The following is a 15,953-nucleotide window of genomic DNA, read 5'->3' on the forward strand; positions in this document are numbered from 1 at the left end:
TTTTTTTTTTTTTTTTGGGGGGGGGGGGGAGACCTCACTCCTATGAAGGGCCCTCTTCACTGCTGACCACACCCAGACTCCCTCAGTGATGACTGTGGGCAGGTGCTCTTGTCTTCCAGGTGGAAGGGCAGGTCAAGGTCCCAATGGTCCTAGGTACTGATGCCAGTGCTGGACCCAGCCACTATTCTGGCTACACAAAGTTAATTTCTGTGGTGAGTAATATTCATTCTCAAAGGCTAAGGCTGGCAGAAGGATTCAGATCCCAACCAAACCTTCAAATTTGGCTGAGGCCATTTACTTCTAGACGGCTTCTGAGAAGGGTAGGCTTCTGGGCTAAAGTCTGCCTCTTGAGGAGGCAGGATAGAGGACTATGACTCAACTGGGAGGGGCCTTGTGAAAACCCAGGTCTGGATGGTGGGCAGATGATGGTAATGGTCCTGGGCTGTGCCAAGTATGTCTGGAGACCAAGAAACCAAGCAATGAGGAGGTTAGTATGGGACTAGGGAGATGTGGGGGTCACTCTGGACAATCAGCAGGCTGAACTTGCTTGCAGGAGATGTCTATACATTGCCAAGCAAGGGCAGGAGAGTGAGCAAGCCAGGGCAAGGGACCAGGCAGGCTCCCTAGCAAGGAAACCAGCAGTACTTTTACTGTCTTCTGAGTAATTAGCAACAAAAACAAATGGAAGTTAACATTGGTGGCTGGTGAGGTGAAGGCAGGCCATCTTAAAGAATGTCCTGGAAATTGATAGAATTTGGGGAAAAAAATTGTTAATCAGGGATTTGGTCAACCCATTTGAACTTGTCACTGAAGTTCTGGGTATTCTTTCTATGGGAATAATTTCAATTTGAAAAAAATATGTGCTTAAAAATGAAATCATGTTATTTGCAGAAAAATGGATGGAACTTGAAAACATTAAGAGAAATAAGTCAAACTCAGAAGATCAAGGGTCATATGTTTTCTCTCACATGTGGAAGCTAGAGAGGACAAAGGAAAAGAGATGTTGGGGGAATCTCATAAGAAATGAAGGTAGATCAGTAGAATAGAGGAAAGGAATTGAGAGAGGGAGGTAGGAAGGAAAAGGGAGGATATTGGGGAGTGATACTGGCCAAATTATATTGTTATACTGTGTGCATGCACAAATATATAACACAACAAATCCCATCATTATGTACAACCACAATGTACCAATAAAGTATGGGGGAAAAAAAAGAAAAGAAAAAAAAAAAAAAAGGCAAAAAGAGAAGGATGACACTTTCTTTGGTCACATTCAGGGTACTTCAGCCACCCTTAGATGGTACCCACAGAAGTCTCAAAGGAACTGCCTCATAGTGATGGGACCAGGTGTCTGATCTCTGAGTATTGGATTTGCAATGTGGTTTCATTTTACTTTAAGACTGAATTCAGACATTTTAAAGCTCATTATTTTTCTGACTCTAAATGTATTGCCTTATCATTGTAGAAAGACTCAAAAACAAAATAAAACCAAATAAATCATACTAAAGGAAAAAAAAGCACATAGTTGGATGGGGTGAACAAGATACCTAATACCCACCCCAGAGGCAGGACCTGGTACATCTGGACCCCCAGGAATAAGCCTCCTGGAGGACAGAAGGCCAAGGGCAGGTTGGGGTGTGTGGATAGGCCCACCCACCTGCTTGATGAGCATGTAGGTCTCTGACATGATCCTTTCAATGCGGCCCAAGTCATAAGCCACACCCTTCTGGCCCTGCTGCCACACACGGTAGGCATCCAGCAAGAGTGTCTTGCCAGACTCAGTATCCTCCAGAAGTTTCCTCTTGCGGCTGGGCCGTGGGGGTGGCTCCTCAGGATGGCTGACCCCCCTGGCCCCTGTGGCAGTGGTTGGGGAAGAGTTGGTAGTGGAGACTGGTGGGGCTGGTGTGAATGGAGAGGGCTGCTGGCGGGCACTGATGCTCAGTTCCTCCAGGGACAGCTCAGTGGGCCTGCTCTCAGGGCCCCGGTCCCTTGGGGGGCGACCCGGCAGCACAGCTGGTGTCCGCTCCAAGTCTGGGCGATGAATAACAGCCTCACCCGTGTCCATAGGCTCAGTAGGCCCTCCTCTGGAACTCTCCTTGTCCTTCTGTTCCTTGCCCTGGTCTGCACTGTCTCCTGCATCCATGGCCATGGACCGGTGGTTGAGTGGGCCAATTTTACACCCTGGCTCGGGACCTGGTCCTGAGCCCTCAGCCAAAAGGGGCTTCTTGGAGTGGGGGATGCTCTCCTGGCCATCTTCAGGACTGGCCTTGTGTGAGACATCGGTGGTCATCCTGGCTCCAGTGAGGCTACAGGCCTTGGGCCCTGGGCGTTCTGACTCCTACAAGGAAACCAAAAATAAAACATTGGTAACTTGTACCTTTTGACATCCTCTCCCACCCAAAGTCACTCCTGTCAACCTTAGACTGCCCCATGACACTCCCAGGTAGCCAGATCAATGGAACTATTTATTTGCTACTCCTGAGTAACAAGCCTGGCTCTAGCTGGGATGGCACTGCCTAGTCTTCTTGTCCCTTTGTGATGGGAGACACAGGGTGTTTTATAGGAAGGGACCTGCCTAGGGTCACCAAATGTGCTTGTTGCACAGCCAAGTCTCTCTAACCACTGGTACATGAGGCCAGGGTTTCTGGTGGCAAGGACACTTTCAGACCCAGATACCATCAAGCCCAGTCTAGCCTTACTAGGCACTGGTTCTGAAGAGACAGTCCTGGCTCAGTTTCCAGCAGCCTCACCTGTTAAGTGGGTCACTTAAACTCCTGGACCTTGGTTCATTCATCTGCAAAATGGGAGCAGTACTCTACCTGCTTGGAGGGTGAAGAGGGAGGGTGTACACACATAGTTCACTGGTGGTGGAGGAGAAGGGTAATGGGCAACATACCTCTGCGAGCTCACTCAGTGTATCCTCCAGCACCTTCACAGTGAGAATGAAGGCCCGCTGTGCCAGAACCTGGCGGTCTGCATCTCGTAGATACTTCCTATGGTGACACAGGGTGATTAGAAAGGATGGGGGCATGTCAGATACCACACAGTGCTGCTAGGTAGTAGCCCAGTGTCTAGTTCCTGCCCCAAGAATGTTTGTTTCTGTGTCCCACTTACTGAGGTCTGCTCCCCCAAGTTTCACCTGAGTCTCACCCTCCACACTCAACAGGTTTCTGACTTAGCCCCAGCTGGTTGCCCTGCACCTTCTTGACTGGCTGTGAACCCTGAAGGCAGGGCTATGATGGGCCAGTCCTGTGTACTGGCTTAGGGAGGGTGGGGGTGAAGGATGAGCTTTAGTTCTTCTCCCTAAAGTCTGTCTCAAGGGTGCTCCAAGCCCCAGCTGGAGGCCCCTTTGAACTTGTGGCATGTTACCTGGGAACTCATAGGTGAATAAAACCATGAGAAGGTGAGGAGGGCAGCTAATGGAGGATGGTTGGCCTAGCTTATGGCTTTATGACCAGGCCAGTCCACCTGTGAGCTCTATTTCCCACACAACCCCTACATGCACCAGCTATGTCAGGTGCCCCTCTGTTCTGGCTGTTCCACCCTTCTGGTTGAGGGGTCCCTGGTCCCCATTGAAGACATGGCTCTCCTGCTGCACATTATTCCTGGCCTTTACCTGGAGTACTATGGCTATGGTATGAATATCTGTTTTCCCCAGGACTTGACACCACCTCTGAGAGTCCCAGGCTAAGAAGAAATAAAGGGAAGGGAAACCAAGGTCAGTGGAGAGGGCCTGTTTTGGCCCTGGAATGCTTGAGGGTGTGAGCGATATCCCTTAGGTTCTAGACACTGGGACAGAGAATTCTTGAGGAGAAAAGGCTGGCTGGGACTCCCCAACAAGTAGGCTTCAGGGCCAAGTTGAGCAGGGTACAAAAGCCCTGGGTAGATGACTGACTCAGGGTAGCATGGTCACGGGCCAGGATGGGTACGTGTGTGGCTCACTCACTTGCCCTGGTCTGGGGTCCGTTGCAGCATGGAGGACACCTTCAGCAGGGTGCTATGGTCCCGGAGCTGGGCCAGCACCTTAAGCAACAGCACAATGGAGCGGTTCATGTGCCAGGCGAAGCTGCCCGGCCGGTCAATCTCATCCACAGGGATCCGCCAGATGCCCTGTGGGATGGGCAGAGGTAGGCTGTGAGGAGGACTGCCATGGCTGAAGCCTCAGAGATACTCCTGCCTGGAACCTGCCATGGTGCCAAAGTCACACCATCCCATTAGGGACTCCTTGGCCCCTTCTCACCATCCAGAAGACAGAAGTGTGGCCACTTCCACTTATTGCCTCCTCCTCAATGGTGGCAAATGACATGCATGCAGTTCTGCTACCTCTTTTGTATGACTATGTTGCATGGTTTACTGGGTTTATCTTCTATGGTGGCACTCAGGTCACATGCACCCCTCTCAGTACAGGTGCTGACTTAGATGTACAACCAATACCTAGAGGTGAAACTACTAGGTTAAATGGGGACATGATGCTGGGTATGGTGGCACACGCCTATAATCCTAGCACCTCTAGAGGCTGAAGAAGAAGGATTTCAAGTTTGAGGCCAGCCTTAATAGCTTAGTGAGGGCCTCAGCAACTTTGTAAGACCCTGTCTCAAAATAAAAAGGACTAGGAATGTACTTCAGTGGTAAAGTACTCCTGGGTTCAATTCCCAGAACCAAAACAAAACAACAGCAGCAACAAAAGGGGGACCATGGTGAAGCTCTGGTGGCTGCTGCCCCCAGATGACTCCAACACAGCCCTATCATGCACACCTCCTTCCCTACAGTACCCAGAGAATCTTCACAGCTCCCATGATACCCAGGCCCCTGTCACCTCACTCTGAGCAGTTTGCTCCGCCAGGGACCCTCCTCCCCTCTCCCTAACCCACTGCAGTACTGGACATATACTACCCACTGTCAGCTCCAGAATCTAGTCCCTTGCAGGGTCCTGGTGACCAACATGACATCTAACAACCACTTGGGGTTCAGTCAAGGTGTAGGGAAGGCATGAGTGACAGAGAAAGGGAATGATGAGTAAAAGAACGTTAAGGAGGCTGGTCACTAGCAGAGGACCTCAGAGGCCTGGAAGGAGCTGGCAGGCTCCCACATGGGTCCCTGTAGCCAAATAATGGAGATATGCCTGCCTGAATGGACTAAGGCTGCAAAAGATACTGCCTCCTTTTGCTCCTCCTGGGCATGGGGCCTGATCTATGTCAGGCTGCAGTATGGGGTTCTTGGGACCTCACTTATCATCCATGTGGACTACAGTGGCATGCCCAGGTGGTGCCCCTCTCAGGGCCCTATTCCTGTGGGTGCTCGCTGCCTGTTTGTATGCCCATGCAGAGCTTGGGCCTACTCTGTTCCAGCAGTCCTGGAGGGAAGACAGGGCACCTCCAGCTTTGAGCTCTTTGGATCCCAGTAGAGCTTAAAATCCACATCCCTGAGCACTTGCACCTCCACACTGCGCCACTAGGCAGAGAAATGAGCAGCCTGGCTCATACTGTGATAAAAAGGGCCTACCAGATAGGCTAGGGGGCTATTTGGAGGCCACATTCTATCCACAGCAGTGCCCAACTAGGATGAAACCAGGGGGCTGAGGCCATCTACATCCAGTATGACAAACACCAATGGTGTGTCTTCCTCAGAAGTGGTTCTGTAGCAGCTGAAAAGCTACCACAGGGAGGTATGTTGGATGCTTTTTAAGTAGCTGTAGCTGCTGGTTTGGGGAGGTGAGGACCCCAGGCCCTGGCAACCATCTGTTCCCAGAGCTGTGTAAGATCTAAATGAGACTGCATGCAGTGGCCATGAAAGTGCTCTCTCTGTTACCTCCCAGGCCTAGCAGGAGGGGCCAGGGAAGGACCCAGCTCCCTGGGAAGCACTTTACCATAGTTTCACACAGCTACACTGTGGATGCTGGAGCTTGGAGATGTGGAGTAACTTTCCAAGAGCAGCTCAGGTTTGGCCCCTCACCACATCCATGGCTCTAAGGAAAGGATTCCTTTGGGCCTACGGAGGGAATCTTGGACCACCTGTACCAGCCTCAACTGCACTGGTTGGGAGAGGGAAGAAACCCAGGGCTACAAATTGCATTGGAGAACAGGGTATGACTTGGAGGGGAAAGTGAGTGATATGCCCTGCACAAATGAGAGGGTTCAGAATGATCCTGGAGAAATCCCTCTAGCACTTTCTGTGCTGAGCTTAGCTTACTCTTACCTAGAACTAAAGTCAGACCCTTTCAGACCCCAGGGCCCTGACAAACCTGGCAGAGCAGCTGTGGATGGGAGAAGGTCCAGCCCTCATATCAGGTGAGGATGAATAAAAGAACGGCATGTGTTTTCCTCAATTGTGTTTTGGGGAGTGGGGATGTAATGAGGAAGGCTGACTTTCCCATCACCCTGAGTCTCCACACTAGTAGCTCTGGTGCCAGGGCACAGGCAGGCTGAGAGAGGAAAAAAGACAGGAGTTGTGAGGGCCTCAAAGGCTCCCAGGCACTTAGGCCTAGAAAGACTGAGGGTGCTTGAGCCCTACTGCCTTTCTACCCTCCATACTATAAGTTTGATGCCCATCAGATGCACATCTGAAAGGCTAACCACCTTTCAAAGTAGCCCACTTCATCTTAATTAGCAGGAAAGGTCTTTTTCCTATGGTGCAAGAACCCCAGAATCATGCTCTAAGGGTTGAAATTATGCCCACTGGCTTTTTAAAACCTCCTTTCTCAACTCCCTTACCAAGCCCTCAGCCCCTCTGGACTGACACAAGCCAGGAATTCTATGCCTGGGAGCTTCTGCTTACATCCTTTTACCTCCTTTGCCTAATCAATTTTTGTGTCTTCCCAGGTCCAGCTGTGATGTCACCTTCTCTCCAAAGCCCTTCTGGCATGCTGCCCTCCTCTGACTCTCACAGAGACAACTTAAGGTCAGCCCCTCAGATAGCTGAGGGTTGTTTTAGGCTGGTAGTATATCTTGAACAAGAGTGGGTCTGCTTTGGTTCTGGGTCCCCAGGGCCCTGACAAACCTGGCAGCGCAGGTAAGGCAGCCAGTTTGAGAAGGCTTTCTGCCTCCTAGAGAGTATACATGGACTCTGTTGAAGCCTCCATCTGGAGAATCATAGTTCCCTAATCTCCTTGTTTGTCCCTTACCCTGTAAATGCTCATGTTCAACTGTTTAGGAAAGGTGGGAGATAATTCTCATGGAAAAGAGAATGCTCTTCAGAACTCTGAGTATGCAGAGGTGCCCCATGCTGGGGACAGGGATGGGGCTGCAGGGAAGATGAATGGTGCCCTATCACCAAAAGGCAATCACTGCAAGGCAGCAACAGTTGATTAAGCCGGGTGACAAACAGCTCACCTCTCCCCCACAGGAAAAAAGGGGCCAAGAAGGTGCTACCTAAGATAACCACACCTGGCCCTCTGCAGACAGAGAAGCACATAGAAGTTCAGAGAGGGATTTCAAACTCCCGTTCCCAAGTTCAAGGATCGAAGACACAGGGTATTTATCTGTGTGTATATGTGTGTGTCAGGGGGGTCTTCTAAAATGAGCCAATGAGGATGTAAGAAAAAAACCTCCTGGAGGGCCCATGAGGTCACCTAAAGTGGGCTACCTGGTACTGTGAGTGCATCTAAAACTGCATGGAGACTGGATGTTGGTATACCCTCATCACTTTTGGGGACAAGAGCTGTCTTCTGTTTATTGAAGTGAGACAATGTCCCAGGAGACAGGTTTGAGTCCCAGGTTCATCCAAAGCCTCATCTGGAACATCTGGAATGTCCACAGGTTCTGTTTCAGAGGGACCTGGGCAGTGTTGGCCAAGCGGCACACCCAACCTCTTGCCTCCCCTGTCCCTTGCCAGCTGATGCTGGGCTTCCATCCTTAGCAACTGACCTCTCTGGCCCAGGCACTCACTCTGCTAGGGGGCTGGGGGATGAATGAGGCAGCTTCACTCTCAGTACCTACTGGTTTGGGGTAGAGTGAAAGGAAAGGGTAGGGCAATAAGGGTAGAGCAGGGAAGGACTCGACCCCTCTGATGGCCACAGAAAGGTGGCATAGTAGATAGATGGCAGGTGATGGCGACAGAAGCACATTCAATGTAACAGGAAAGAGAAACCTACACAGGCTGGGTCTGTCAGGAGTAGAAACCCACGTGGGCAGAAAGCCCTCTCTGAGTCTCTGTCATTGAGCAGCAGTATATAACCATCTCAGGTTGACAAACACTCCTGTGTGGACAGGTCTAGTTTGCACTGCACATTCCAGAACAAGGTTTAGATCCCTATCTTCCTTCTGTTTCCTTCCATGACATAACACCGCCCATCATGGAAAGAACAGAGGATGAAACGAAATCAGGTAGTGAATCCATGAAAAAACAGAAGGGAACTATGGAGGTTCCTGTCTGTCTGTTGCCACTGAATGTCCCCAAACCAGTCCTTAGAGACTTGAAACACAACATTTTGCACTTGCACACACTTGTTTCATTTTGGTTTCTTGCTTATTCTTTCCTGATAACATTGGTGCTGAAGAGCATACTTCCTATGCCGAGTCTGGCTGGCTCAAGAGCCCTTGTTCATTCATTCACCTTTTATTCATGCACATGGCACAGCGTGGGACTCCTCGATCTGTTTACCAGGCAATGAGTACCATCCTCTCCCCTCTACCTGTAATGGATTTGTTCCTTCCCACTCCCAGGGCTGGACCTTTTTGCTGCTCTGCCCACCTCAGCAGCTATAGTGAAACAACAAGCAAGTGAATCCAAGATCCCAGTCAGGCCTCCCTTTCCAGCAGGAGCCCCAGGGAACATCCCCTCCTTTCCTTAGCATGGGGCTGTGTGCAGATGGAAGTAAACCCCACCTCAGCCCAGAGATGGCTTCCTATAGCCATGAGGATGGACTTCAGGGTCACTTGGACTGAAGAATTAGAGCCACCAGGCAGAGATACAGGGTGGAGAGCAAGCCAACAACTCTGCTTCCTGGATGAGCCAAGAAGAGATGAGCTTCTGTGTTTGTAGCTCCAGGGTGGCCTGGACAAAGCCTTACTCCATGGGGACAGGGAGGAGCCAAAGTAGATCTCTCCTTATACTGCCCTTTTCATACCCTGCCTGTGGAGGGCTATGAAGAACCTTAGAGAGAGCCACAGTGTTACAGAGTTCCTCCCAGTTTGAAGACAGGAGTCCAGTAGGAGATGGCACCTACTTTGCCCTGTTTTCCTCACCACTGACCCACATGAGGTGGTGGGAGGCTAGGTAAAGGTCCCTACTGCAAGGTGTGTGGGGGACATGCCAGCAGGTGAGTGGAAGAAGAGCTAAGTTGGGGCCTGATGAGAAGGGCTGTGGACAGCAGTGCCAGAAAGGAGGCCTGGCTGAGAGCAGATAGAGACCAGCAATGGGGTGCTGACACCCCTTAGAATCTGAAGGGCAGGCCAGAACAGAACCACAGATTTGAGAGAGCCACAGGCAGGAAGGAGTCAGAAGCTCCCCTGCCAGTTCTCCCTAGCTACCCTCCAGCCTGTGCTGGTGCCCATGAATGTTCTGTCCACTCACAAAGGGGCTGAAAAGTTTGTGTGTTGGGGAATTGGGCAGGGGGGGCGGAGCCAGGAGAGCAGTTTGATTTCTGCTCATGGCAATCTTATTGACTGACACAGTAGGGAGATGAAAGACAGAAGTGGCTCCTGCAGGTATGGAAAACTGTTTCTGGACCATCTAGCCTGTGCCTGAGCTTGTGGCTCATGATGTCTCCTGCACACTGTTATCCAAAAGAACTTATTCCTGGAAGGGTATAGATGCTCTACCACTGTGCTACATCTCCAGACTTTTTTGTTTTGAGACAGGATCTTGCTAAGTTGTGGAGGTTAGCCTCAAACTTAGGATACTACTGCCTCAGCTTCCTGAGTTTTTGGTATCACAGGTGTGTACCACAGTGCCTGGCCAGGTTCCTCTTTCCCTGGATTCCAGAAGCTGGCCAGCCCACACTTCCCTAAAGGCCTTGGAAGAGCTCACCCAATGCACACTCCTGGGTCCTAGGGTCTGCATACCAGTGAGGCCACTGAACACAGCCATTTACTCAACCTAGAGCCACCTCTGAACCTAGCACCTGAAGGCCACAGATTCAAATACAGATCTGGTTCTCTCAGTAAACCCCATGGCCCTCTAATGGGCCACTGCTTAGGCTACTTTTGACAGTATAGCCCAAGGCTATTCTGGGGCTCCTAGGCCAAGGGTTCCTAGCCCTGTTATCTTAGCAGGCCCTGCCTTTCAGTTACAGATCCTGCTACATTCTCCTCTAAGGATACAGGGAAAAGCCTCTCCAGGAACACAAGTGCCCTTGGAAGTCAGAGCAGGAAAGAACAGCAGGAAAGGGTGTGCCCATTCAGAAATTCACTAGGTCCAAGGCTTGTTGCAGAGCAGATGAGGTTTGGGGATGGGATTAGGAGGGGACTCAAGAGATTCATCCTACACTTACACTAGCAGGGAAAGTCTGAGTGTGTAATCAATCCAGCCCTTGTATTCCAGAGAAGGAAAATGAGTTCAGTGTCCTCCACTAGCACCACAGATACCTCTGAGGGTCATATTTAAGTCCCTTTAGACTCTGTTGTGGGAAATGACTTCCAGCCTTGATCCTCCCAGAGTTCAGTTGGCCTCTTCCAGCTCCCTCTTGTTGTCACACCCACAGGATTCAGATTGCCCCTTCCCCTGATCTGCCAGTCTCAGGGCCATGCCCACATGGGATGCCAGGCAAGTTTCAGGCAAAAGAGAAAATGTCCACACCTGGGAATGCTGAGAAAGGTTATAAAGAAACCACATGGGTGCCACACAGAGGTATTTAGGAGGGAAAGGCAATGAAGTGCCAACATCACTTTGGGGAGTCCCAGGGTACTACCTAACAAGACAGCAAGTGGGAAGCTGGGTGAGTGGGAGTGAATATCCCCTTCATCTTCCCTTCTCTAGCTCACTCAAGCTTGCCATCTCAAGCAGCCTGAGTTTGTTTGGGGCCTTCTTGGGCTGGCCATGTTCAGGCTGTCTACAGGAACTATCTCGCTCTTTTTTTTTTCTTTTGTTCTGGGAATCAACCCAGGGATGCTCTGCCATTGAACTACACCACTAGCCCTTTTTATTTTGACACAGTGTCTTGCTAAACTGTGGAGACTGGCCTTGAACTTGTGATCCTCCTGCCTCAGCCTCCCTAGTTGCTGGGATTACAGGCATGTGCCAGCATACATCGCTGTCCCTAGCTCTTGACATCAGCAGCTAATTTCAAAGGCCTGTGCCCTGGACAGAATAGCATCCCTGTTCTTGAAACTGAACTCTAGGTTGCTCTTTGAATGCTGGACTGCTCAAAGGTGGGAGGGCTGGTAGGCAGGCAGTAAGATGGCATCATGGCATCACTCTTGCTTACAATAGCCCTCTGAACAGACCTGCTCTCCTGGGGAGCGCATAACCTGTGAGGTGAGATGAATTCTCAGGGAACTCCTTAAGTCTACCTGTATGAGTGAGGAAAGGAAAATCAGGACAGCTATCTAATGGGCCTGCCTGTAGACTGTCTTGAGAAGAAAAGTTAAAGAGAGAAAGAGAAAGAGAGAGAGAGAGAGAGAGAGAGAGAGAGAGAGAATTTAATATTTATTTTTTTAGTTTTTCGGCGGACACAACATCTTTGTTTGTATGTGGCGCTGAGGATCGAACCCGGGCCGCACATATGCCAAGCGAGCATGCTACTGCTTGAGCTACATCCCCAGCCCCGAGAAGGAAAGTTTTAGGTAAAAGTCTTAAAGCCTAGACTCCAAGTCCTTTCAACTTTGGTGCAAACCTCAGGTGGCTTTCAGTGAGTCCCAAGAGGGCAGAGAGAACTTCTTGTCCCCCAGAGCCATATCTGGGCTAGCCCTAGGCAGGCTCTGGGAATTAATGCAACAGACAAACCCTTTCAAAGAGCCAAGATGCAGGGACAGGAGAGAGGCTGACAGAAGGAATAGTGGGCCAGGAAAGCAAAGACTCTGAGGGCTTATCAGGGAAAACCAGACAAAGCAGGAGCAGGAGCTAGAGAAAGAGCCTCCACAGAACAGGTAGAAAATGGGCAGCTGAGCATACAGTGATGACTCTTTTAGTCAGCCCCACCACCCAGCATATCCTAAGCACAGGGAGCAGGTAATGTTTATCTAGATTCTTTAACTCAGTAAATAGAGCATACATATTTTCCAACATTGTCAAAAATATCTCATTTAAAATGACCACAGTGTTGGGTGTGGTGGCACACACTTGTAATCCAAGTGGCTTGGGAGGCTGAGGCAGGAGGATCCCGAGTTCAAAGCCAGCCTCAGAAACGGCTAAGTGTTAAGCAACTCAGTGAGACCCTGTCTCTAAATAAAATACAAAATAGGGCTGGGTATGTAGTTCAGTGGTTGAGTGCCCCTGAGTCCAATCCCTGGTCCTCACTTGCCCCCCAAAAATGACCACAAGCGGGTGTGGTGGTGCACACTTGTAATCCCAGTGACTGAGGAAGTTGAGGTAGGAGGATTGAAAGTTCAAGGCCAGCTTTAGCAACATAGCAAGGCCCTAAGCAGCTTAGTGGGGCCTAAGCAATTTAGTGGGGCCTAAGCAACATACTGAGACCCTGTCTCAAAATAAAAAGGGCTGGGGATGTAGCTCAGTGGTTAAGTGCTCCTAAGTTAAATCTGCAGTACTAAAAAGTAAAATAAAATAATCACAGAGCCAGTGACTCAGGAGGCTGAGATGGGAGGATGGCAAGTTTGAGGTCAGCCTGGGTAATTTAGTGAGACCGTGTTTCAAAATAAATTAAAAAGGGCTGTGGGTGTAGCTCAGTAGTAGAACACCCTTGGGTTCAATCCCCAGTACCATAAAAATAATAAAATGACCACACAACACTAAACCCAAAAAAGAAGTGGGTTATTGGTGGGTAACTGGGACAGAGTCTCCAGAATTATTATGAAGAATGCTGGGCTGAACATTCTTATCTATGAAGCTCTCCTCCCTCTACACGGGATGATTTGCCCTCAGGGACCAAGAGAGAAGGCACCTAGCAGCAGGCTGGACTCTTGGAGGTGATGTGGCTGAAGTCACACAGTGGGGGAGTTTACAAAGGAAGACCAGTAATCAAGGCTTCCCAGAGCAGCACTTTTTCAACAGCTTTGTTCACAGAAAACACCACTGTGAGTAACCAGGGGAGAGCCTGTTCTCCTGACTGAGGGATTCCTACAGCACCCCCCACCCATATGGATACAGTGGTGACTCAATGCTAAGAACAGGAGAAGGAGGGGGAGCTTACTGGCATCCCATTCCAAGGAGCAGCAGGCACAGGGATAAGGAAAGGCTGCTTCTAGCTAAGGACGAGATGCCTAGTGGTGGCTGGTGCTAAAGAGAGTGATGGAGCCTACCAGCAGGGTGGGGTTCTGGGACAGGAGATCAAGGGCCTTCCCCTATCCCCCAGAGAAGCACAAAACTTTCTGTGGGCTCCAGGACAGCCTCAGAGTTATAGCCTGACACCTAGCTGAGCCAGGAATGTGAAAGAATCTGGACTGTAGGCCCTGAGGTCAGAAGCACTTGTGAGGAAAATACCTGAAAATCCTCTATAAAGTTTTAGAGAAACACCTGTCACTCAAAGACTCATACAAACCACCCAAATAAGACTACTTGGAGAGAGAGGAGCAGGTAGGGTATGGAAGGATACTTCAGTGCCAGTGAGCCCCAGGAGTTGATTTCATCTTCTGGGGTCAACAATTCACAGGGTGCCTGCCCAGCTTCTTCAACACATGATTTCACTTATACCTTCACTGTGGGAGAGGAGACTAGTTCCAGGGCAGGCAGGCAGCCAGCAGGGAGCTGAGACCAGAACAGTACTCAGCCCACTAGGTTCTTATACTCCACCCCACTTGCCCCCAAGTAAGGACAGCATCAAGAACAGAGCCAGGCCAGGATCCTATATCCCCCTGCCTGTTCCTCTGCAGCCCTCATCCTCAGGAGACCAGGCATTTTGGGCCAGGACTGGCAACTTTCTAGGCTGGCAACTCTCCAGCCTTTGATGCCCTGAGGAGTTAGGGGCCCTCCCCCTCCTGTAGCACTTTTGCTTCAGGATTAAGGGGGTGGGAAGAGGGCTCCTGAAGGCCAAGTTGAACACCACTGGGGGCAAGAAGTTCCTACAGCTTTTACCCCAAAGTCATCTGGGAGCCTCTCTAGCTGCAGGGCTGTGCAGAAGCCATCAGGCCCGCTCCCTCCCACCCCCAACACGGTCTTCGGTCTTCATTGTCAAGTTTGGGCTACAGAGGGCAAGGAATTCCCGGTGTCATTACAGGTAATAAGACCAAAACCCACACAGGAAGGGCCTGGGGAAGGCTGCAATTCGCCCGCAGCTGGCGCCCACCGTTTCCAGCCTCCTCTGCCAAAAGAGACAACGCGCACTAGGTTTTTCCTCCCCTCCCCCTCTCGGGAAAAGCAGAAACGACAAACAACCAAGTGCGAGTGTGTAGGGGAGAGCCCAGGGGCCAACTCTCGGTGGCCAGCCTTGCCTTCCACATGGGTACCTTCATCCCACGCCCAGGCCCAACCCAGGCTCAAGCGATCCCTACCTCCAACCCTACCCTTCCCACCAATGTGAGTGCTGAGGGTCAAGGACCGGGTTTAGCCCAGAGCTTTGAGCCCGCTGGCTCTCACTTTTGAAAAACCTCTTGCACCATCTTCCCACCCCCGCACAGCAGCTATTTTTAACTAGGGAGGCACCGCGGCTGGGTGTTGCTGCCCACCCAGCCGGGCGGCCAGCTCACCATCCCCGGGAGCAGCACCGCGCAGCTTCTCGCGCGGTGCTTCTCATCGGTGTCTCTGCCGCCAAGTTGCTCCAGCTAGTGGCTTTCGCTTTCGCGCGGTGTAGCGCAGCACACACCCCCGTGCGCGTCGGCTCACTGCCCTGGGCTTGGTCGGGTTGGGCTTGCAAGGGGCTCCCTGCGCGGGTGCGTGTGCTGGCTCCGGTGGCGCTTGCCACCCCCGCGTGCCACCGCCTAGGCCGGCGTGGCAGCCCACCTGACGCTGAGCAGAGCGCCAGCTCAGCTTAGGCGTGGGGGTACCGCACCCCACTGACGGCCCACTTCCTCCGCGGGGTGTCAGGGAAACCACAGCGCGCGGGCTTCCTGCTGCAACAGGGGCGGGAAGGCTGGGGGCGGACGCGGGGGCCCACCCAGGGAGGACTGAGTAAAAGAAACACAGAAAAGCGGAGAGCGAGGCAGGCAGAAAAAGCGAGGTAGTCCTGTGGCCCTGGTCCCAGCCCCCGCCCTCAGCCAAGGGCAAGTTCCTACCCGCCGGCTCCGCCGTGGCATCTGTGCAGGAGAGCTAAAGCAGGCGCCGGGCCATGGCCGTGGAGGCTCGCTTGCTTGCTCTCGGCGGGCCGGGGTGGGGCGGGCAGAACCGGACAGGGCGCCGGCGCTCTCCTGGAAGCTGGCCCAGCAGTGCAACTGACTTTGGCTGGCCAATCCTGGCGGGGTCCCTGGCCCGCCGCGGGTGCGTTGGTGGTAAACTGCAGCTGATCCGACACAGGGTGATGTGGGTGCAACCCTCAGCACGGGAAGCTGTGGGGCTGGGCGGCCCCAGACTGGGCAGAGTAGGGGCGGCAGGGATGGCAGCGGCCAACTGAATGCCTGGGTTGTCCTCTACCCTCTTTTAGTACCTATGTGAATGGCGCCCCCTGGAGTTGTACCACTCAGTGCTCTGTGGTAGGCAGAAGTGTAGGTGTGTGGGACACTCAAGAACTTGAGTGAAGACTTTTGAAGCAACATCCTCAAGGGGTAGGAGAGCAGAACAGAGATGTTATGATGAGTCCACCAGTGGGCTTTATTGCTGGAAGTGGCCTGGCTTCATTTTCTAGCTGGGTTAGAGAAAGGGCTGGGCCAGGTAGGCCTCAGGACCTGTGAGCCACTACATTCCAAGAATAGCAGTACCCTTCTCCCTAGCACATGACTAGCTTTGCAGACCTCAGGGAGAGTACTGACTGTGAC

The 15,953-nt window shown here is 51.7% G+C and overlaps 1 protein-coding gene across 11 annotated transcripts in view; it reads right to left on the reverse strand.

Moving 5' to 3' along the window:
- Cabin1 (calcineurin binding protein 1) overlaps positions 1 to 15,953 on the reverse strand; it is a 138,226-nt gene that overhangs the window by 11,248 nt on the left and 111,025 nt on the right. For all 11 annotated transcript variants that reach the window (XM_048785047.1, XM_048785044.1, XM_048785046.1 and 8 more), the window contains 3 exons: positions 3,944 to 4,107; positions 2,894 to 2,990; positions 1,655 to 2,335 (listed from right to left, as the gene is read on the reverse strand). In XM_048785047.1, coding sequence (XP_048641004.1) covers positions 1,655 to 2,335; positions 2,894 to 2,990; positions 3,944 to 4,107 — 942 coding nt within the window. The remainder of the gene's footprint in view (positions 1 to 1,654; positions 2,336 to 2,893; positions 2,991 to 3,943; positions 4,108 to 15,953) is intronic.

Source organism: Marmota marmota, unplaced genomic scaffold (genome assembly GCF_001458135.2).
Source record: "Marmota marmota marmota unplaced genomic scaffold, marMar, whole genome shotgun sequence".
NCBI classification, from domain to species: Eukaryota; Metazoa; Chordata; class Mammalia; order Rodentia; family Sciuridae; genus Marmota; species Marmota marmota.